This window comes from Sesamum indicum, linkage group LG9 (genome assembly GCF_026168435.1).
Source record: "Sesamum indicum cultivar Baizhima isolate 11 linkage group LG9, ASM2616843v1, whole genome shotgun sequence".
In the NCBI taxonomy this organism is placed as follows: Eukaryota; Viridiplantae; Streptophyta; class Magnoliopsida; order Lamiales; family Pedaliaceae; genus Sesamum; species Sesamum indicum.
Window position 1 is genome coordinate 23,362,513 of NC_142665.1, and position 15,537 is coordinate 23,378,049.

General features: G+C 38.0%; 2 protein-coding genes across 2 annotated transcripts; both read right to left on the reverse strand.

Annotated features, from left to right (window-relative positions):
- Nucleotides 1-171: 171 nt before the first annotated feature.
- LOC105177662 (uncharacterized) lies at nt 172-3,489 on the reverse strand. The gene is made up of 9 exons (XM_011100884.3): nt 3,300-3,489; nt 3,109-3,192; nt 2,708-2,817; nt 2,547-2,597; nt 1,747-1,890; nt 1,575-1,664; nt 906-1,012; nt 617-701; nt 172-463 (listed from the first exon to the last, which is right to left on the reverse strand). Exons 1-9 carry the CDS (start codon nt 3,409-3,411, stop codon nt 365-367), a joined length of 882 nt encoding a protein of 293 aa, XP_011099186.1. The 5' UTR covers nt 3,412-3,489; the 3' UTR covers nt 172-364.
- A 1,005-nt stretch (nt 3,490-4,494) lies between these two features.
- Nucleotides 4,495-8,844, reverse strand: LOC105177661 (uncharacterized). The gene is made up of 11 exons (XM_020698938.2): nt 8,451-8,844; nt 8,270-8,364; nt 7,821-7,925; nt 7,636-7,752; nt 6,862-7,389; nt 6,369-6,724; nt 6,173-6,272; nt 5,958-6,017; nt 5,546-5,629; nt 5,320-5,436; nt 4,495-5,100 (listed from the first exon to the last, which is right to left on the reverse strand). Exons 2-10 carry the CDS (start codon nt 8,327-8,329, stop codon nt 5,332-5,334), a joined length of 1,515 nt encoding a protein of 504 aa, XP_020554597.1. The 5' UTR covers nt 8,330-8,364; nt 8,451-8,844; the 3' UTR covers nt 4,495-5,100; nt 5,320-5,331.
- Between the last annotated feature and the right edge of the window lie 6,693 nt (nt 8,845-15,537).

Genomic DNA, 15,537 nt, shown 5'->3' on the forward strand with positions numbered 1-15,537 from the left:
AATAGCGAGTCATTATTCATCAACATGCATATATGCTGTTCGTATGTAGTTCTTACATTCAATTCATTTCTTATAAAAAAAGCTTGTGGTATTGTCAAGAATGGTAAAGGATGACTAGTGTCTCCAGTCAAATCTGTCGGACAGTCAAAAAGAATATGAAACTGATAGGTGTAATACGAATCCACCCTTTCCCAGATTGGGAGTGGATTATCAGACTATTGGCTATCAAAATTTGCCCGTTGTACACATTCTGTGATTGATTTTTAGATGGTACAATGGATGTGCTCTAAAGATTATACTACAAAGTAATCCAAGATCCCTTTAGTACAAACTAAAGGAAAGCACAAAGCACATTCTTGCTCCATCATTCTCCCAGGAACTTACGTTTTTTTGCCGTGTTCATATAAGGCCTGATAACCCATTCAGTCTGAGCTTCATCTTGATCCATAGTCCCTAGTTTGATCTGCAACATCAAAGAATTAGCATCTGAAGTGATGAAAAGCAGAAAAGCAGCCATCATCTGTGGCATAATAAATACTCTACTTCTACAATTAGAAAAGACCAGATAGCAATGAGAAAATATATCAGTCAAATATCTCAACTAAACTTTATGTACCTGGTAAAGACGCAATTCAAAGCGAGGACCAATCTCCTTCAGTTCAATTGATTTGGGGCCACCACGTTTCTCATAGACATGATGCCTGCAAAACAAAAAGACGGCATCATAAAATTGAGAATTAATAGTACAATGCTGGAGTAAAGAGATGGAGAGCATTGAAGGAGAAGAAGATGAGAAAATGATGCTCGTATTAGCATCATTCCTCCCTTCACATATATTATACAAATAAAGCTATAATCTCAATTATAACATTGTACATTTTTCAGCAAGACAAAAAGATACCAACCTGAATGAAATATAATCAGACTGATTTGCAAAAGTGATAATCCGCTTTGTGTCTGGCTTTGGAACTGGGAAAAGATACTTCAAAATATTGGCGGTCCTTTGCCCAAGCTGCCAAAATTAGCAAATCCATGATAATTGGAACCAATCTATAGCAAAGGAAACAAATTCCAACCCCACTCGGCCCCAGTTATACAACCCAAAAAAACAAGGAGAAAAGAGCAAATCTTTACTTCAATAAATAGTAAGAAAGGAAAGTGGTTGATTTCTTCATTAAAAAATAACATCTGCAGATGAGGAGGTTGTTTCTTTTATTCAATAATCTTTCAGATGTCATGATTGTGTTTTTTCCTTTCTGTTGGGAGGGGAGAGGAGAATGGGCCAAGAAACCGTTTATCTCCAAAGAGGCATTGCAGCATACAAGAACCATGAAATTTTAACACTAATAGAAAATTTAATGAACTCAAAGTATTCCATCTTATCATTTAGTCATCAGATAATTGGAAATTTTACCTCTCTTTAGAAATTACAGTTTAGAAATCTAAATAGCCCAAACAAAATATTCAATCAGAGAAAGAGGGGAAAAAATCCACTAACTTCTCAACTTCCAGCAGACAAAAATCTTAATTTGAGACGAACAGATGTTTGAATTAGAATAAGAATGAATTATAACCTTAGTAGAGAAGTTGTCAAGAATCAAATGTGGGTAAGCCTCAGGCATCGTTCCAATGGCTTTTTTATCCTTGATATCATGTCTTGTGACCTACATGCAAATGTTAAATGAGAATATTACATGGAACACAAACAGTATGAAGCATAGCATGCCAGAAAGTAAATTTACTCACCACATTGAGCAATCCAAAGTATGCAGTGGGACCAAAAGGTAAATGGCTTATGATTATACCATCTGGTATGCCGCGATGTTCATGAACTAGAATAACATCTGTAAAATCATGTGCCCGACAGGTTTCAATTATTTCCGAAATAACCTGCACACAATTAGCACATCACATTTAACATTTGCACGCAACTAATAAGAAAGGTTTATCTTTCATCCAAATTCCAACAAAAGACTATATGCAACCGATGCACAAACAGCCATTCCAGCAACGTACAAAACTCCTAGGCTGCAAGACAGCTCAAGAATTGCTGCTCATAACATTCAGAATGAGTAATACATTGAGGTGATGGTTTCTTAATTTAATTTATTAGACTGGTCATCTTTTCACTACCTTCATGTGAGTATGAGCTTCTGCAATTAAGACACAATATACCTAAAGTGTGTTAAAATTGAATTCTAAACATGGCAAGTTCAATACAAGAGTGTAAAGTGCTTTTATTTGAAGGATTGAATGGATTTAAGTTCTCCATTTCTTTAATAATTAATATCTCTTTCTTTTCTTGTTTTTTTCCTTTGTATTCCAAGTGCAGCCTTCTCGCTGCAAGAAGCATCAAGACACTTTAGCTTATCATGATAATAATCACAATTCACAACTAGATAACTGAGAGCAGTGCCGGAGCCTAGCATCAAAGGATGACCATATTAATCATCTCTACCATCTTGAAGAGGTCCAATTCAATACAGCACAAATGACAAATGGATTAAAACAATCAAGAACAGAAAAGTATGCAGCAATGGACCAACCTGACCACCACGATTCATTCGTTGGGCATTTGGAAATACAAACTTCAATTCCTAGAAAAACAAACATAACATTGTTGAATGCAATATAATCCACAAAGAAACATGAAAAAAAAAGAGATTTTTTTTCTTTTTAGCACAAATCCAAAATCAGACTTTACAACCTTCACAAACTGTGTAAGGGGAGCACTAGGATTGCGTGACGTTGTAAGCAAAATCTTAGGGTCTCTATCGGCAGCATTTGCATATTCATCATCAATGGTTGAATGGGGGACTACACTCAAGAGAAAAAAATATGTTAGCTTGATATTTAAACACATAAAACAACATCAGTAAATGAACCCAACACTTATCAATTACTCCTTTGACCAATAAATCAACGAAAAAAGCCTCAGATACTCTATTCATTGCTTTTGTGACAGCTATTTCATTACAGCGCAACACCAAAATCTCGACTTTGATACCCTTTTCATCTGCCACATTCTCATAATAGGAAAAGCAAACAAAATCATCGAAACAACCGTAAATAATAACAAAGTAGGACGCGACAGCGCAAATATAGTACCAGCAGTGTGTTCATCTTCGAGGTCAATTTCTTGGCGTAGAGCCGCCTCTTCGTTCCTGAGCTCAGTAGGAATTGGCTTTCCCTCTACCCAGAACAACCACAAATTAGTAGCATTACAATAAAAACATTCGATTGCACGAAAAGAAAAAATTCTTGAATTAGGATTTGCAACAGAAGATAATAGAAATCACCTTCTAAGGCTTCGCGAATTTTGCGCTTTTTCTCGTATAGCAAACGCTCTTTGCCCTCCAAGCTTTTCCTGTATAGATACTCTCTTCTCAACCTGACGTTTCTTTTCAACATCTTTCCTTATCACCACCAAAACCCTAGAAAACGGAAGAGTTGGTCTTGCAGTAAGGGTTTAAACCTCCGAAATCGCTGATTCTCGGGTCGAATATATAGTAAATTGGCTTGGGTCGGGTTGCTGTGTGTTCCCGTCGTTTCTCAGTCCTTTGAAAACCCGAAAACAATAAAAGTATACTTAAAATAAAATTATAATTTAAAATTTAAAATAAATTACGTATTTATCTCCTAAATATGATAAAGAATCCTAAAATAAAATAAATTGATTTTTTTTCTAAATACAGTGAAATTAGTTATGAATTCATGAAATTCACGAAAATAAAATTCCAAAACTATTATCTACGTATTTGAGTTGGTCATGTTCTTATGGTTAAGCTTAGATTTCCCCAATTTCATACAAAGATATTTGGATATTAAACCAACATTAATAATTTTTCGATATCTATACTATTATAAAACAAAATTTTGTTGTCATAACAATTTTTAAATATATAACTTTACCTTTAATCCAGCCATTCCTTTCAGTAAAAATTGGTTATAATGGTAATTCCAATATTTTAATGAATTTACTAAAATGCCCCTCAACTTTTCTAAACCTTCGGCATTTTTTTGTTTTGAAGTCACTACCCCATAATCCATAACCAGTTTATCAATAAAAATATTAATTATGTATAATACCGCTAGTAACAAATAAGTGATATCTTAATAAGATACCATTATGAAGTTACACCGGAATTAAAAGATTTGAATTTGAGCAAATGATTTAAAGGAAGAATTTCAAAAGATTCGACGAAAAAAAAATTATCAATATTCCATAAATTATTGTTAAAAATCAGATTTGAAGGATTCAAAATCCTTTAAATTTACAATTAATCAAACAAATTTAAAAAATATGAACATCTCCAATGTGAACACTAATATATTGTGGCATCTATATTAGGTAATAGCATGAAATCATGATCTTTAATATTTATAGTTGAACAAAAAACGGTTTATCATAATATATCATTAAGAAATATTCAGCCTATATTATATGACATTTCTTTTACATTTAAAAGAAAATAAAAAATCTTGAACATAGGCTGATAGGCAAATGTAATATATGCACATTCATTAAAAATACTCAAAAGCAATACTGTTATATCTTACACAACACAAGAAAATAATTCAATTGAACGAAAAAATACACCATACACGAATGATAACAACAATGTACTCACCGTTAACGTGTAACCTACTGGAGATGACTCTTAATCCCCATTATTGTCCCAAACAAAGCTCAAGATTATTGCTAAAATGCTATATCTAGTTGTATTATATCTGCTGTGTTAGTGTACAATCTTGCATTCTCTGAGAGCTTGAGAGAGAGAAGAGGTCATGCAACATTTATCGGTGTATAAGATATCTAAAACTAAAATTGTATGGCATGATTTGTACTAATTTTGAGAGGGGCTCCCTTCCTTTTCTCTCGAGGCATTTGAGTGCTTCGTTCCTGAGTTCGTCTGGTAGCTGCAGGCAAATCCAGTCGAGCAATGCATCCAAGTCCTTTGCAAAGTCGAGGAGATACCAATCTAGTAGTTTCGGGATTACTATCTTGTTTGTTGATGAGATGCCTACTGCTGCTTGTAAATAGTCCCTTTTGGCTGTTTCCAGCTCCGTCTCAACTTGTGATGCAGTGTATACTCGCACCTGAAATTCGGATAATTATACATCACACATCATATTTTGCAGGATTATGATGTGGGATGTTAAGAAGTCAAACTGATGTATGTATATTTAGGAGCAAAGAACAAGTCATCGAAATCCTGAAAATAACTTTTATGACGATGTGGGCTTTTTTTTATGCTATTGTAAGAATAGAACAATGGTTTTAAGAATCTTTTCTCATATGGAGTGTGATGAACTTACAGCAGGCGACGACTAGCTTCCGCAGGACAGTGCAAATGTGACCAGTGGTTCTGACCACTCCAAACCAACCGTTCTGCAAATCTTCCTGTCATCGTTCTTGGCTGATTTGGCGCAAGTCTATGAATGATATCACCAAGAGATTTAGCTGTCAGATTTCTCAGAAACAAATAATCTTGAACAACAAAATTTAACGGCTTCCACCTTTGATAAATCGTAGGCAACTTACATATTTTAAGTGATATGGAAGTCTCAAGATCAGTTGCTCGATCATTAGTGCGTTCAGCACATGTCCCCCAACCTTTATTGTTGCCTGCAGCAACCATCGATGAACTTTTATGTAAGTTTTGTTCGGTACTTTATAAGTTAGTCGGATTGAGAATTTTTTAATGCAATGTGATATTATAGCAGGTTAAGAGAATCCAAAGAAATCTTTTTCATGGGAATATCCAAGCATCCACAAGTGGGCTTCTGCTGAACATCACTTATTTCTTTAGACTGTCTTCAAGCCAGAACAGGTTGAAAGCGCTTGTTAACAAATACATCAAATTTCTACTTGATAACTGGAATTTCCAGAATTGGATTAAGTGGACTACTACAAAGGTTAAATTGGTATACATCAGAGTGATGGAAATTCATGCCTTTTGCATTTGTAGCACAATCATGTTGGGACTGTCAGGTACTCCATGCTCCAAAAATGCCTGAAACATTGATGACAAGGGAACATTACTGTATGTCATAATTTTTGGAAAAAAATAGTGCGAAATCATCAGAAAATCTGTGCAGGGTGACAGAAAGTTGCTCTGAAATAGTTAAAAAACACAAGCTGCTTCTTGGTGTTGCCGAGGCTGCTTACATTCATAATGCAGGAATTATAGATGTTTATCCAGAATGCAAGCTTCTGCTGATGGTTGAGACCATCTAACTCCACAGTTGCTAGCTTGTCTAGAAGAATCCTGAATTTACATAAACAGACATCGACAATGATGATAGTACGCTTTTATCCTGTCAACTGCAAGAAATTTAGATGTAGATAAAATGACGGAACTTACTTAAGCCTTCGGATCAGAAATGACGCATTTGTTTTCCGGTTGAGATCAATTGAGCGAGCTTCAATTGCATAAAGATGTTTGTAAGTGCCAACGTCTCTCTTCTTCAACTCGGAAAAATTGCAATAAGGGCCTCGAAAGTTGGATTCGACATTATTTTCACTTAATGCTTTCGCTGATAAAGAAGAAAAAGACTCGAAGTCCGTCGTCTTCCCTTTTGATGAGCTTAATCTTACAAAGATGTTGATCAGGCACTTCAAGATATCCTCAGACATTCTGTTCGCCTCACTTCCAACGTCCGCAACTCTATCATCAGAAGAGCCAGAAGAGCTCTCCTGTGCTTGCTCTACAGTCCTACACTGTAGCAGAGTATCATTACATTTAGTAATCAATTCGTAGTCTTCAGTATCTTATTTTACTTTTTATTTTCTAATCAAATTTGGGTTTATTCTTTGTGAAATGAATGATTACTATGAAATTGATGATAAAAAGCCACCTGGATCTTTGGGGAATTCGCACTCTTGACCATTGATTCAGGCTTCAATTGATGCTTCTTCATGGGGGTACCTAGTAACAAGGATTTCTTTAGTGGAGATAGTTTATCCTTGTCTGAACTAGAACTCGATTGATTGTCTCCCCCTAATCCATTCTCTAGTGCCAAACCTTGTTTACTTTGACTTTGAGGTTGTTTACCATTGCATGGGCTCTCAGGTAAATTCCTTAAACCATCAGACAGACTATCCGTGGACAAGAACTTTCTAGTGGAAGCAATTCTAGAAAGCAAAGGGCGTGTTCCAAACGATCCCAAATTAGCTTCACTTTGAGATGAAGATCTTGAGTGCTTCCGTATGGAACTTCCAGTAGACAACTTGTTTCTTGAGGGCGTCAAATCCGGTGGTGGACTATTTCGCGAGGATATGTAAACGGCTTCTTGGTATAAACCTTGTCTGAAATTGACAACCTGTTCTTCAAGCCGGACTACCTCTTCTTCCAAGACAGCCACTTCGGCTAGAAGCTCAAGTGTCTACATTATCATTCCACCAAACAAAGAACAACTTAACAAATCAATGATGAAAATGCACACATACTTAAAATTTCACAAATGCAAAAGGTTGATTAAAGTTCATAACCCAAATACATCTAATCAACCAAGACAATATAGTATTAGCCCATTTTGGCAGATGCTAACCATAGTTCATAAATAGCGATTACTAGATTAGACGAATAAGACAGATCTTCAAGAAAGTGAAAATACACTGACTATTCTTACATTTTGAGGGAGATAAGGAGGAAGACGAGGTAGAGCCCCCAAGGGTCTGTTGAAAGCTCTCTGCAAAGCTCTGTGGACATTCTCTTCATGTCTCAGCTTCTTCTTGAGATTATCAACCTGCCATTTGGAAGAATCAGTACAAAAATGAAAAATGCCTGATATTTATATGAGAAAAATTAGCATACATCTTGCAATAAGGCCATTTTTCTTTCTCTTGCTGGGCGGCACTTATTGGCCATTGTTTTCTCGGCAGTTTCTGATTTGCCTCCCTTCAGTTCCATCTTCTTCCCCTACCAATATTTCAGATTGACCAAATACTTAAAACTATATTGATACACAGCAGCAAAAGCAAAAGTTGGAAAGATATTATTCATTTCTTGAATGTGCAAAAAGAACCCAACATAGATTTGGCAATTAAGGACTCCAACTTTTCAGACAGCCCACAATCCAACATACGAAAGACAATGGAGAAAAACCAAAGAACATAATATTCCAATTCAAGGTTCCGTTGGTGGAAAAGCAAAGGTCGAGAAAAGATCAACCTCAGCCAAGATTGTTCATCACTGAACAAATTCCCACAAAATAAAGAAAGAATTGAGACAAGAAAGATTCTTGAAATTAAGGTTTAACTCACATTGTGAGGATGCAAAGGTGCTTTCTTGGAATTAATATTACTGCCAACTCCTTTATTCATCTGTTCTTACTTGAGTGGGAACAAACCATCAGGATCTGCACCCACATCTTTATTTAGCTTAATTCCCATCAACAAAAAAGGGAGAAAAAACAGAAACAGAAGAAAGTAACCAGTCATCTACCTCACAAGCTGTAGAGTCTAAGCTCTAAGAATAAAGAGAGAGAGATGAAGAAAGAAGTTTTACTTTGAGAGAGAGAGAGAGAGCGGGAAAAAGGTGGAAATGAGAGCAAAGAAGCACTTTTGTTGGTATGTGTAGGAGAGCATAGAGCAAGGTATCTTTTGTAGTTTGTGGATGAAGAATATGATAAAAGGGGTTGGCTGAAAACTCACTCTACATACAACACTATAATAATAATAATAATACGGATCAATATTGTTTAATTATATATGTTGCAGCAGCCAGCAGTGGTGTAGAGTATAGTAGTGAAAATGCTGTTTATACAAAGGCAAAAACAGTATAAGTATAGTATATATGGGAAAATGTTGGAGGGTGTGCGTGTGAGAGAGAGGGGGGGGAGCAGTAGCACTTAGCAGCAGTAAACAACAAAAGAAGCAGGCAGGCAGCACAGCAGTGGTAACTGATTGAGTGAGTAAAGAAAGGCAGATAAAGACGAGGTTTTAGGGAAATTCAATGTCAGTCCACTCACCGAAAGCAATGCTGTCAACCGTAGAAACAGCTAATGATATTAAGCTCAAACAAGAGCGTTATTGGGAGAGAGGGAGAGAGAGGTAGCTGGGGGGGGGGGGGGGTGGCTGGAGCAGTAGTACTTTTGTGTGTGTGGTTTAGGTACTTTGGAGTGACAACCTGCTTTCATCATGATTGAACGTGCAACCATCCACTCCTCTACCACTCTCCATATTCCAGCTTTTTACTTTTCTTTTTCATTATTTTTTTAAATGCAAAATGACCAATATGCCCCTTGAAGACTAGCATACATTCCATACAATTGGTACAAAAATTTAAGACAAAAATTTGAAGTGAAGTGTGAAGAATGAAATTATGGTTTTGAGGTAAGAAGAGGGTAACAGCTGCCGATCATCAAACATTACATACAGATATAGTATTAAGTGGTAGGGTAGCAGCACTGCACCACTGTCCCTCAGCCTTATGCTAAATGCAGGGTGGCCAGCAGAGAGCAACTGTTTCATGCATTCTCCATACTACAAATACTGTCGCCTTACTAACAATCACACAACACATCCATAATCAATATTCAATCATCCCCACCGCTTCTGTTCTCTCACCATTATGCAAAACCACTCCAAACAAACACTTTTCCCCATTTATATTTCTACACCATTCTACTTTTTCTTTTCTTCTCTACCCATATATATATGTTAGAAAAAATTGTGTCAGTACTGTGTGAGAATTAACATATACATTATTACGTTGTACGTTTAGTCTCATCAAATGTTTTGATAAGACATTCTGTTAAAGTCAGCTTCATCCTCCATTACAACAACAGAAGCAACTCCAGTTCCAGACTCTGTTTCTGCAGACGAACAAGAACTCCCCTGAAGACGTGTTTTCCTTGCTAACGTTTCTGTCATTGTAATTCACACTTTTATTAGCTGTAACTAGTAGCTTAGGTGGCTGTTGACGTGGCCGCTATTCTGTTATTCAGTTGTAGTTAGTTGAACAGATATTTCTTCCTCAACCGACCTCTGTATCCATATTTAAGCTCTGCTGTATCTTTTTCCAGAATAAATGAGAGGGAATTCTTATTCTCTTCAGTTTTAGTTTGTGTGATTCATGGAGTTTATCTCTGATTTTATCATGGTATCAGAGCCATCATATTGATGGTCTCTGTATACAAACGAATAACCAAATCTCAATCAACAGATTATCACACTTGACTTCTATATGTGAAGAGAATGGCGAGCTCTTCAAGCGATATGCCTGAAGTTCCTCTTACAGCATCAGGAACTGGAATTGACCCTATGACGCTGCGTGTTCAAAACCTGGAAACTCAAGGTATGGTGATGATTTCTGCTCCATTCAATGGAAGCAATTGGTTATCTTGGAGTCGGTCGGTTCGAATGGCGCTTGAGAGTAAGGATAAACTGACCTATATTGACGGCTCAAACATAAGACCTGCAATTGGAACTCCACAACACAAACAGTGGAGGATTACGGATTGTGTGGTGCGAACTTGGATCTTAAGCACCATCTCCAAAGATTTGGTGAACGCATACCTGTACGCGAGCACATCAAGAGACCTATGGATGGAGCTCGAAGCTCGATACGGCGAGTGTGATGGAACTTTACTTTACAAACTTCAACGTGAGATTAGCTCAATTTCTCAAGGAAATATGAGTGTGACAGCTTATTACACCAAACTGAAACAACTTTGGGATGAGTTACTATGTCTCATGCCACCAGCTGTTTGTTCGTGCGGATTTTGCGTTTGTGGATGTAACAGACTTAAGGCAGAACAGAATGATGCTAGTCAGCTTGTCCAATTCCTCATGGGTTTAAATGATTCCTACGATAATATACGAAGCCAAATTCTAGTGCTAGAGCCGCTTCCACTAGTCAATAAGGCTTATTCTATGGTGTTAAGGGTAGAAAGACAACGGATGGTTAATTCTGAGTATTCGGACGCAGGGGAGGCTTCTGCCATGAAAGCCTATGAACAAAGGTATGCTGCACCTAATACTGGTCCTAGACAATTCATGAGACGCAAAGGACCTATGGACAAACGCAGCCTTCTTTGTGAACATTGTCATAAGAGTGGACACAACAAAGAAAATTGCTTCAGGCTTCACGGGTTTCCGGAATGGTACAAGGAACTACATGATTCACGAAGAAAACAGAGTAATGTGGGAAGAGCATATGCTGTAATTAGCACAGATGATAATGGACATGATAAGTTGGGAAATTCAGACTGCAGCAATAACCAACTGATGTCTGAATTGTTAGAGGCTTTACGTTTGGTCCAGAACAAGGTGCCTCAAGATCCTGTTAATGTACATTTCGCCCAAGTAACGGAGATGGCAGGTATGGCTATGGATCGTCGTATTTCGACTGATTTCAGTGCTAACTCTTGGATTGTGGACACAGGAGCTACTTGCCACATGTGTGGGAATGTGAAGTTATTTCAATCCCTTACCACCCTCAATACTCCTAAACAAATACGCCTACCCGATAATAGCATTACTCTAGCCACAAAGAGTGGTTCCATTCAACTTTGTCCCAGCCTTACTCTAACTAACGTGCTTTTTGTTCCTAACTTTGCTCACAACTTGCTTTCTGTATCACAACTCTGCAGTTCGCATCATGTCGCATTCTCATTTTATGGTTCCTTTTGTGTGGTGCAGGACCTGAGATCTAAGCAAATTTTGGCCCTAGGGAAGCAGCATAGGCAGCTTTACTATTTGGGAAGCAAATCATTCTTCCCTACTTCTGATTGTTCTAGTAAACATACTGCACATGCTTTACTTTCTTCTTCACATGTTGATAACTTCTCTCTTTGGCACCAAAGATTGGGACATACGTCCCCTGATGTAATGAAACATATTGAATCCTTACATATTCCTGAACCAGACAAGAATCATGTTTGTAGTGTTTGTCCTTTGGCTAAACAAACTCGTCTTCTTTTTGGTTGTAGTCAGTCTAGCACTGATTCTTGCTTTGAACTCATACACATCGATATCTGGGGGCCTTACAGACAGGCCACACTCTCAGGAGCTCGTTATGTCCTCACAATCGTAGATGATTTTTCTAGAGCTACATGGACTTTTTTACTAAATCACAAGTCTCAAACACTTCATACCTTGACCGTTTTTTTTGCTCAAATCCATACTCAGTTTGGCTGCAAAATCAAAACTGTTAGGACAGACAACGGTTCCGAATTTGTGAATTCTAGTTGTGCCTTTTTCTTTCAAAATGCTGGTGTATGTCATCAAAGGTCCTGCACCCACACACCCCAACAAAACGGAGTGGTCGAACGCAAACATAGGCACCTCCTACAGGTGGCTCGAGCACTCATGTTTCAATCCTATCTTCCTAACCAATTTTGGGGCGATTCCATCTTGACTGCCACTCACATTATAAATAAACTTCCTACTTCTACCTTAAATTGGAAATCCCCATTTGAAGTTCTATACAAATCACCACCTACCTATGAAAGTCTTAAAACCTTTGGTTGCCTCTGTTTTGCTTCAAACTTTTATCCTGAAAAAACTAAGTTTGATAGCCGTGCATTTGAGTGTATTTTTTTGGGTTATATGCCTAACCAAAAAGGGTTCAAGGTATATGACTTACATAATAACAGAACCTTTGTTTCCCGTGATGTTCTTTTTCATGAATCAGTTTTTCCTTTTAAGACTGCTGCAGGAAAAGAAGTGCAGACTCCCTTGCCTCTTCCATCATTTGTCAACCTTCCTGAATTTTCACCTGAAGCTGCAGTAGATTTTCCTGAGAACTGTGATCCTCTTCCTTCTACCTCCATGTCGCTTGAGTCTCCCACTTCCTTACAACAGTCAGCTAATCCTCCTTCCAACACTCATCTCAGGCGATCACAGAGGATCACACAACCACCTTCTTGGCTTCGGGATTTCGTTTGTCATACTTCTCATTTTCCTCCTTATAGTTTCACATCCTCTCACTGTGCATTTCAGGCTGCTCTGTCCACAATACGAGAGCCAAGCTGTTACAGTCAAGCCAAAGAACATGAGGAGTGGCGACAAGCAATGCAACACGAACTTCGTGCCTTGGAACATAATCACACTTGGGAGCTTATGGATTTACCACCTGGTAAGAAATTGATTGGGTCTAAATGGGTTTACAAAGTTAAGTTGAACCCTGATGGGAGTGTTGAACGCTACAAAGCGAGGCTCGTTGCGAAGGGGTATAATCAAGTCGAAGGAGTCGACTACTTTGATCGGTTTTCTCCCGTTGCCAAGGTTGTTACAGTAAGGGTGTTTTTAACAGTAGCAACTGGTTTGAAATGGCCTATACATCAATGCGATATTAATAACGCGTTTCTTCATGGGTTCCTTGACGAGGACATCTTCATGGAAGCTCCAGCCGGCTATGATGTTCCCTCAGGCAAAGTTTGTAAATTAAAACGGTCGTTGTATGGTTTAAAGCAGGCGTCGCGGCAGTGGAATCAAGAGCTTACTTCCAAGCTTGTTCAATTTGGTTTCATACAATCCTTGAATGACTATTGCTTGTTCGTTAAAGGTTCTGGTGATTCCCTTGTTATTGTACTTGTCTATGTTGATGATTTGTTGATTACAGGTCCATCCGAGGAACTCATCACTGAGGTTAAGCAGTTTTTGGATGATGTTTTTAGTATTAAAGATTTGGGATACGCCAAGTACTTTCTTGGCCTAGAAATTGCTCGCTCCCCAGCTGGGACCTGGGTCACTCAACACAAATACATTCGTGACCTTATTGCTGACACAGGGCTTGATCAATGCAGACTGGCTTCCACTCCGCTTCCACTTGGTTTGAAACTCTCCTCTTCCTCTTCTCCAAAATTGCTCGATCCTGAATCTTTTCGCAGATTAGTCGGTCGCCTTCTTTATTTGGGATTCACTCGTCCGGATATATCTTATGGGGCTCAACAACTGAGCCAATTCCTTCACGAGCCGTGCCAAGACCACTTGGAAGCTGCAATGCATCTTGTACGTTACCTAGCAGGCTGCCCAGACTTGGGCCTCTTTCTCCCTGCTTCTGCTTCTTCCACGATCACAGCATACTGCGACGCGGATTGGGGAAGTTGTGTGGATACTCGTAGATCTCTCAGTGGATATTGTATCTTCTTGGGTGATGCTCTTGTTTCATGGAAGACGAAGAAGCAATCCACCGTTTCTAGATCCACGGCGGAGGCGGAATATCGAAGTTTGGGTGCCACTGTATGCGAGCTTCAGTGGCTTTCTTATATCCTGAAAGATTTCCACATTTCTGTTCAGACTCCAATTTCTTTGTATTGCGACAACCAGGCTGCATTGCACATCGTCGCGAACCCAGTCTTCCACGAGCGCACGAAGCATTTGGAGATTGATTGTCACTTGGTTCGTGACAAGTTCAAGTCAGGCTTCATCCTTCCTTCACACATTTCAGGCAAGCTGCAGATTGCCGACATGTTTACTAAGTCTCTTCCTGGTCCGTCCTTCGCTGCCTTTGTATCCAAGTTGGGTCTCTGCTCTTTCACCCACGCCCAACTTGAGGGGGGGATGTTAAAGTCAGCTTCATCCTCCATTACAACAACAGAAGCAACTCCAGTTCCAGACTCTGTTTCTGCAGACGAACAAGAACTCCCCTGAAGACGTGTTTTCCTTGCTAACGTTTCTGTCATTGTAATTCACACTTTTATTAGCTGTAACTAGTAGCTTAGGTGGCTGTTGACGTGGCCGCTATTCTGTTATTCAGTTGTAGTTAGTTGAACAGATATTTCTTCCTCAACCGACCTCTGTATCCATATTTAAGCTCTGCTGTATCTTTTTCCAGAATAAATGAGAGGGAATTCTTATTCTCTTCAGTTTTAGTTTGTGTGATTCATGGAGTTTATCTCTGATTTTATCACATTCAAACCTATAATATTTGTGATTTTAGTCACGATGATTGATGGTCTAAAACATTGAACTAGAAAACACAATAATGTAATAGTTAATGAACTGAATTTTGATCTTAATATACGAATTCGAATTTTATCAAATAGGAAAAATTCACTATTTAATGTGAACCAATGTGTTATAAAGTGGCTATACTAACACTTGACCCGATGGATATTAAATCTAAAATTTGATATCATGTATGGAAAGAAAAAAGTGTAAAAGGGTAAAATTGTCCGACTGAAAGAGAAATGGAAAGCAAGAATTGTGATCCCATTTGGAGTATGAAAATTAAATAAAATTGAGGAAAAAGTTGCTTAAAGTAGACTCAGAGACATTCCCGATGCATTAGAATATGATTAAACTCCTCATAATGAAAGGGCAGGATTAGTTGCATGTAGGCAGGCAGTACAACAGTACTATATTAGCCACCACGTGACCATATCTGATGCATATAACCCTTTCCCCCTTTAAATACACATAATTAATGCACTTTAATCTCCAAATCATCACTTTAATTAATGACCCTATTTCTGCAACATTTATTCCTATTTTATTTCATCTCAAATAGAATCAATAATACGACGAGTCAAATGTATTTATTATGTTATATAATTATATGATTACCAGTGCAAAGGAAAATT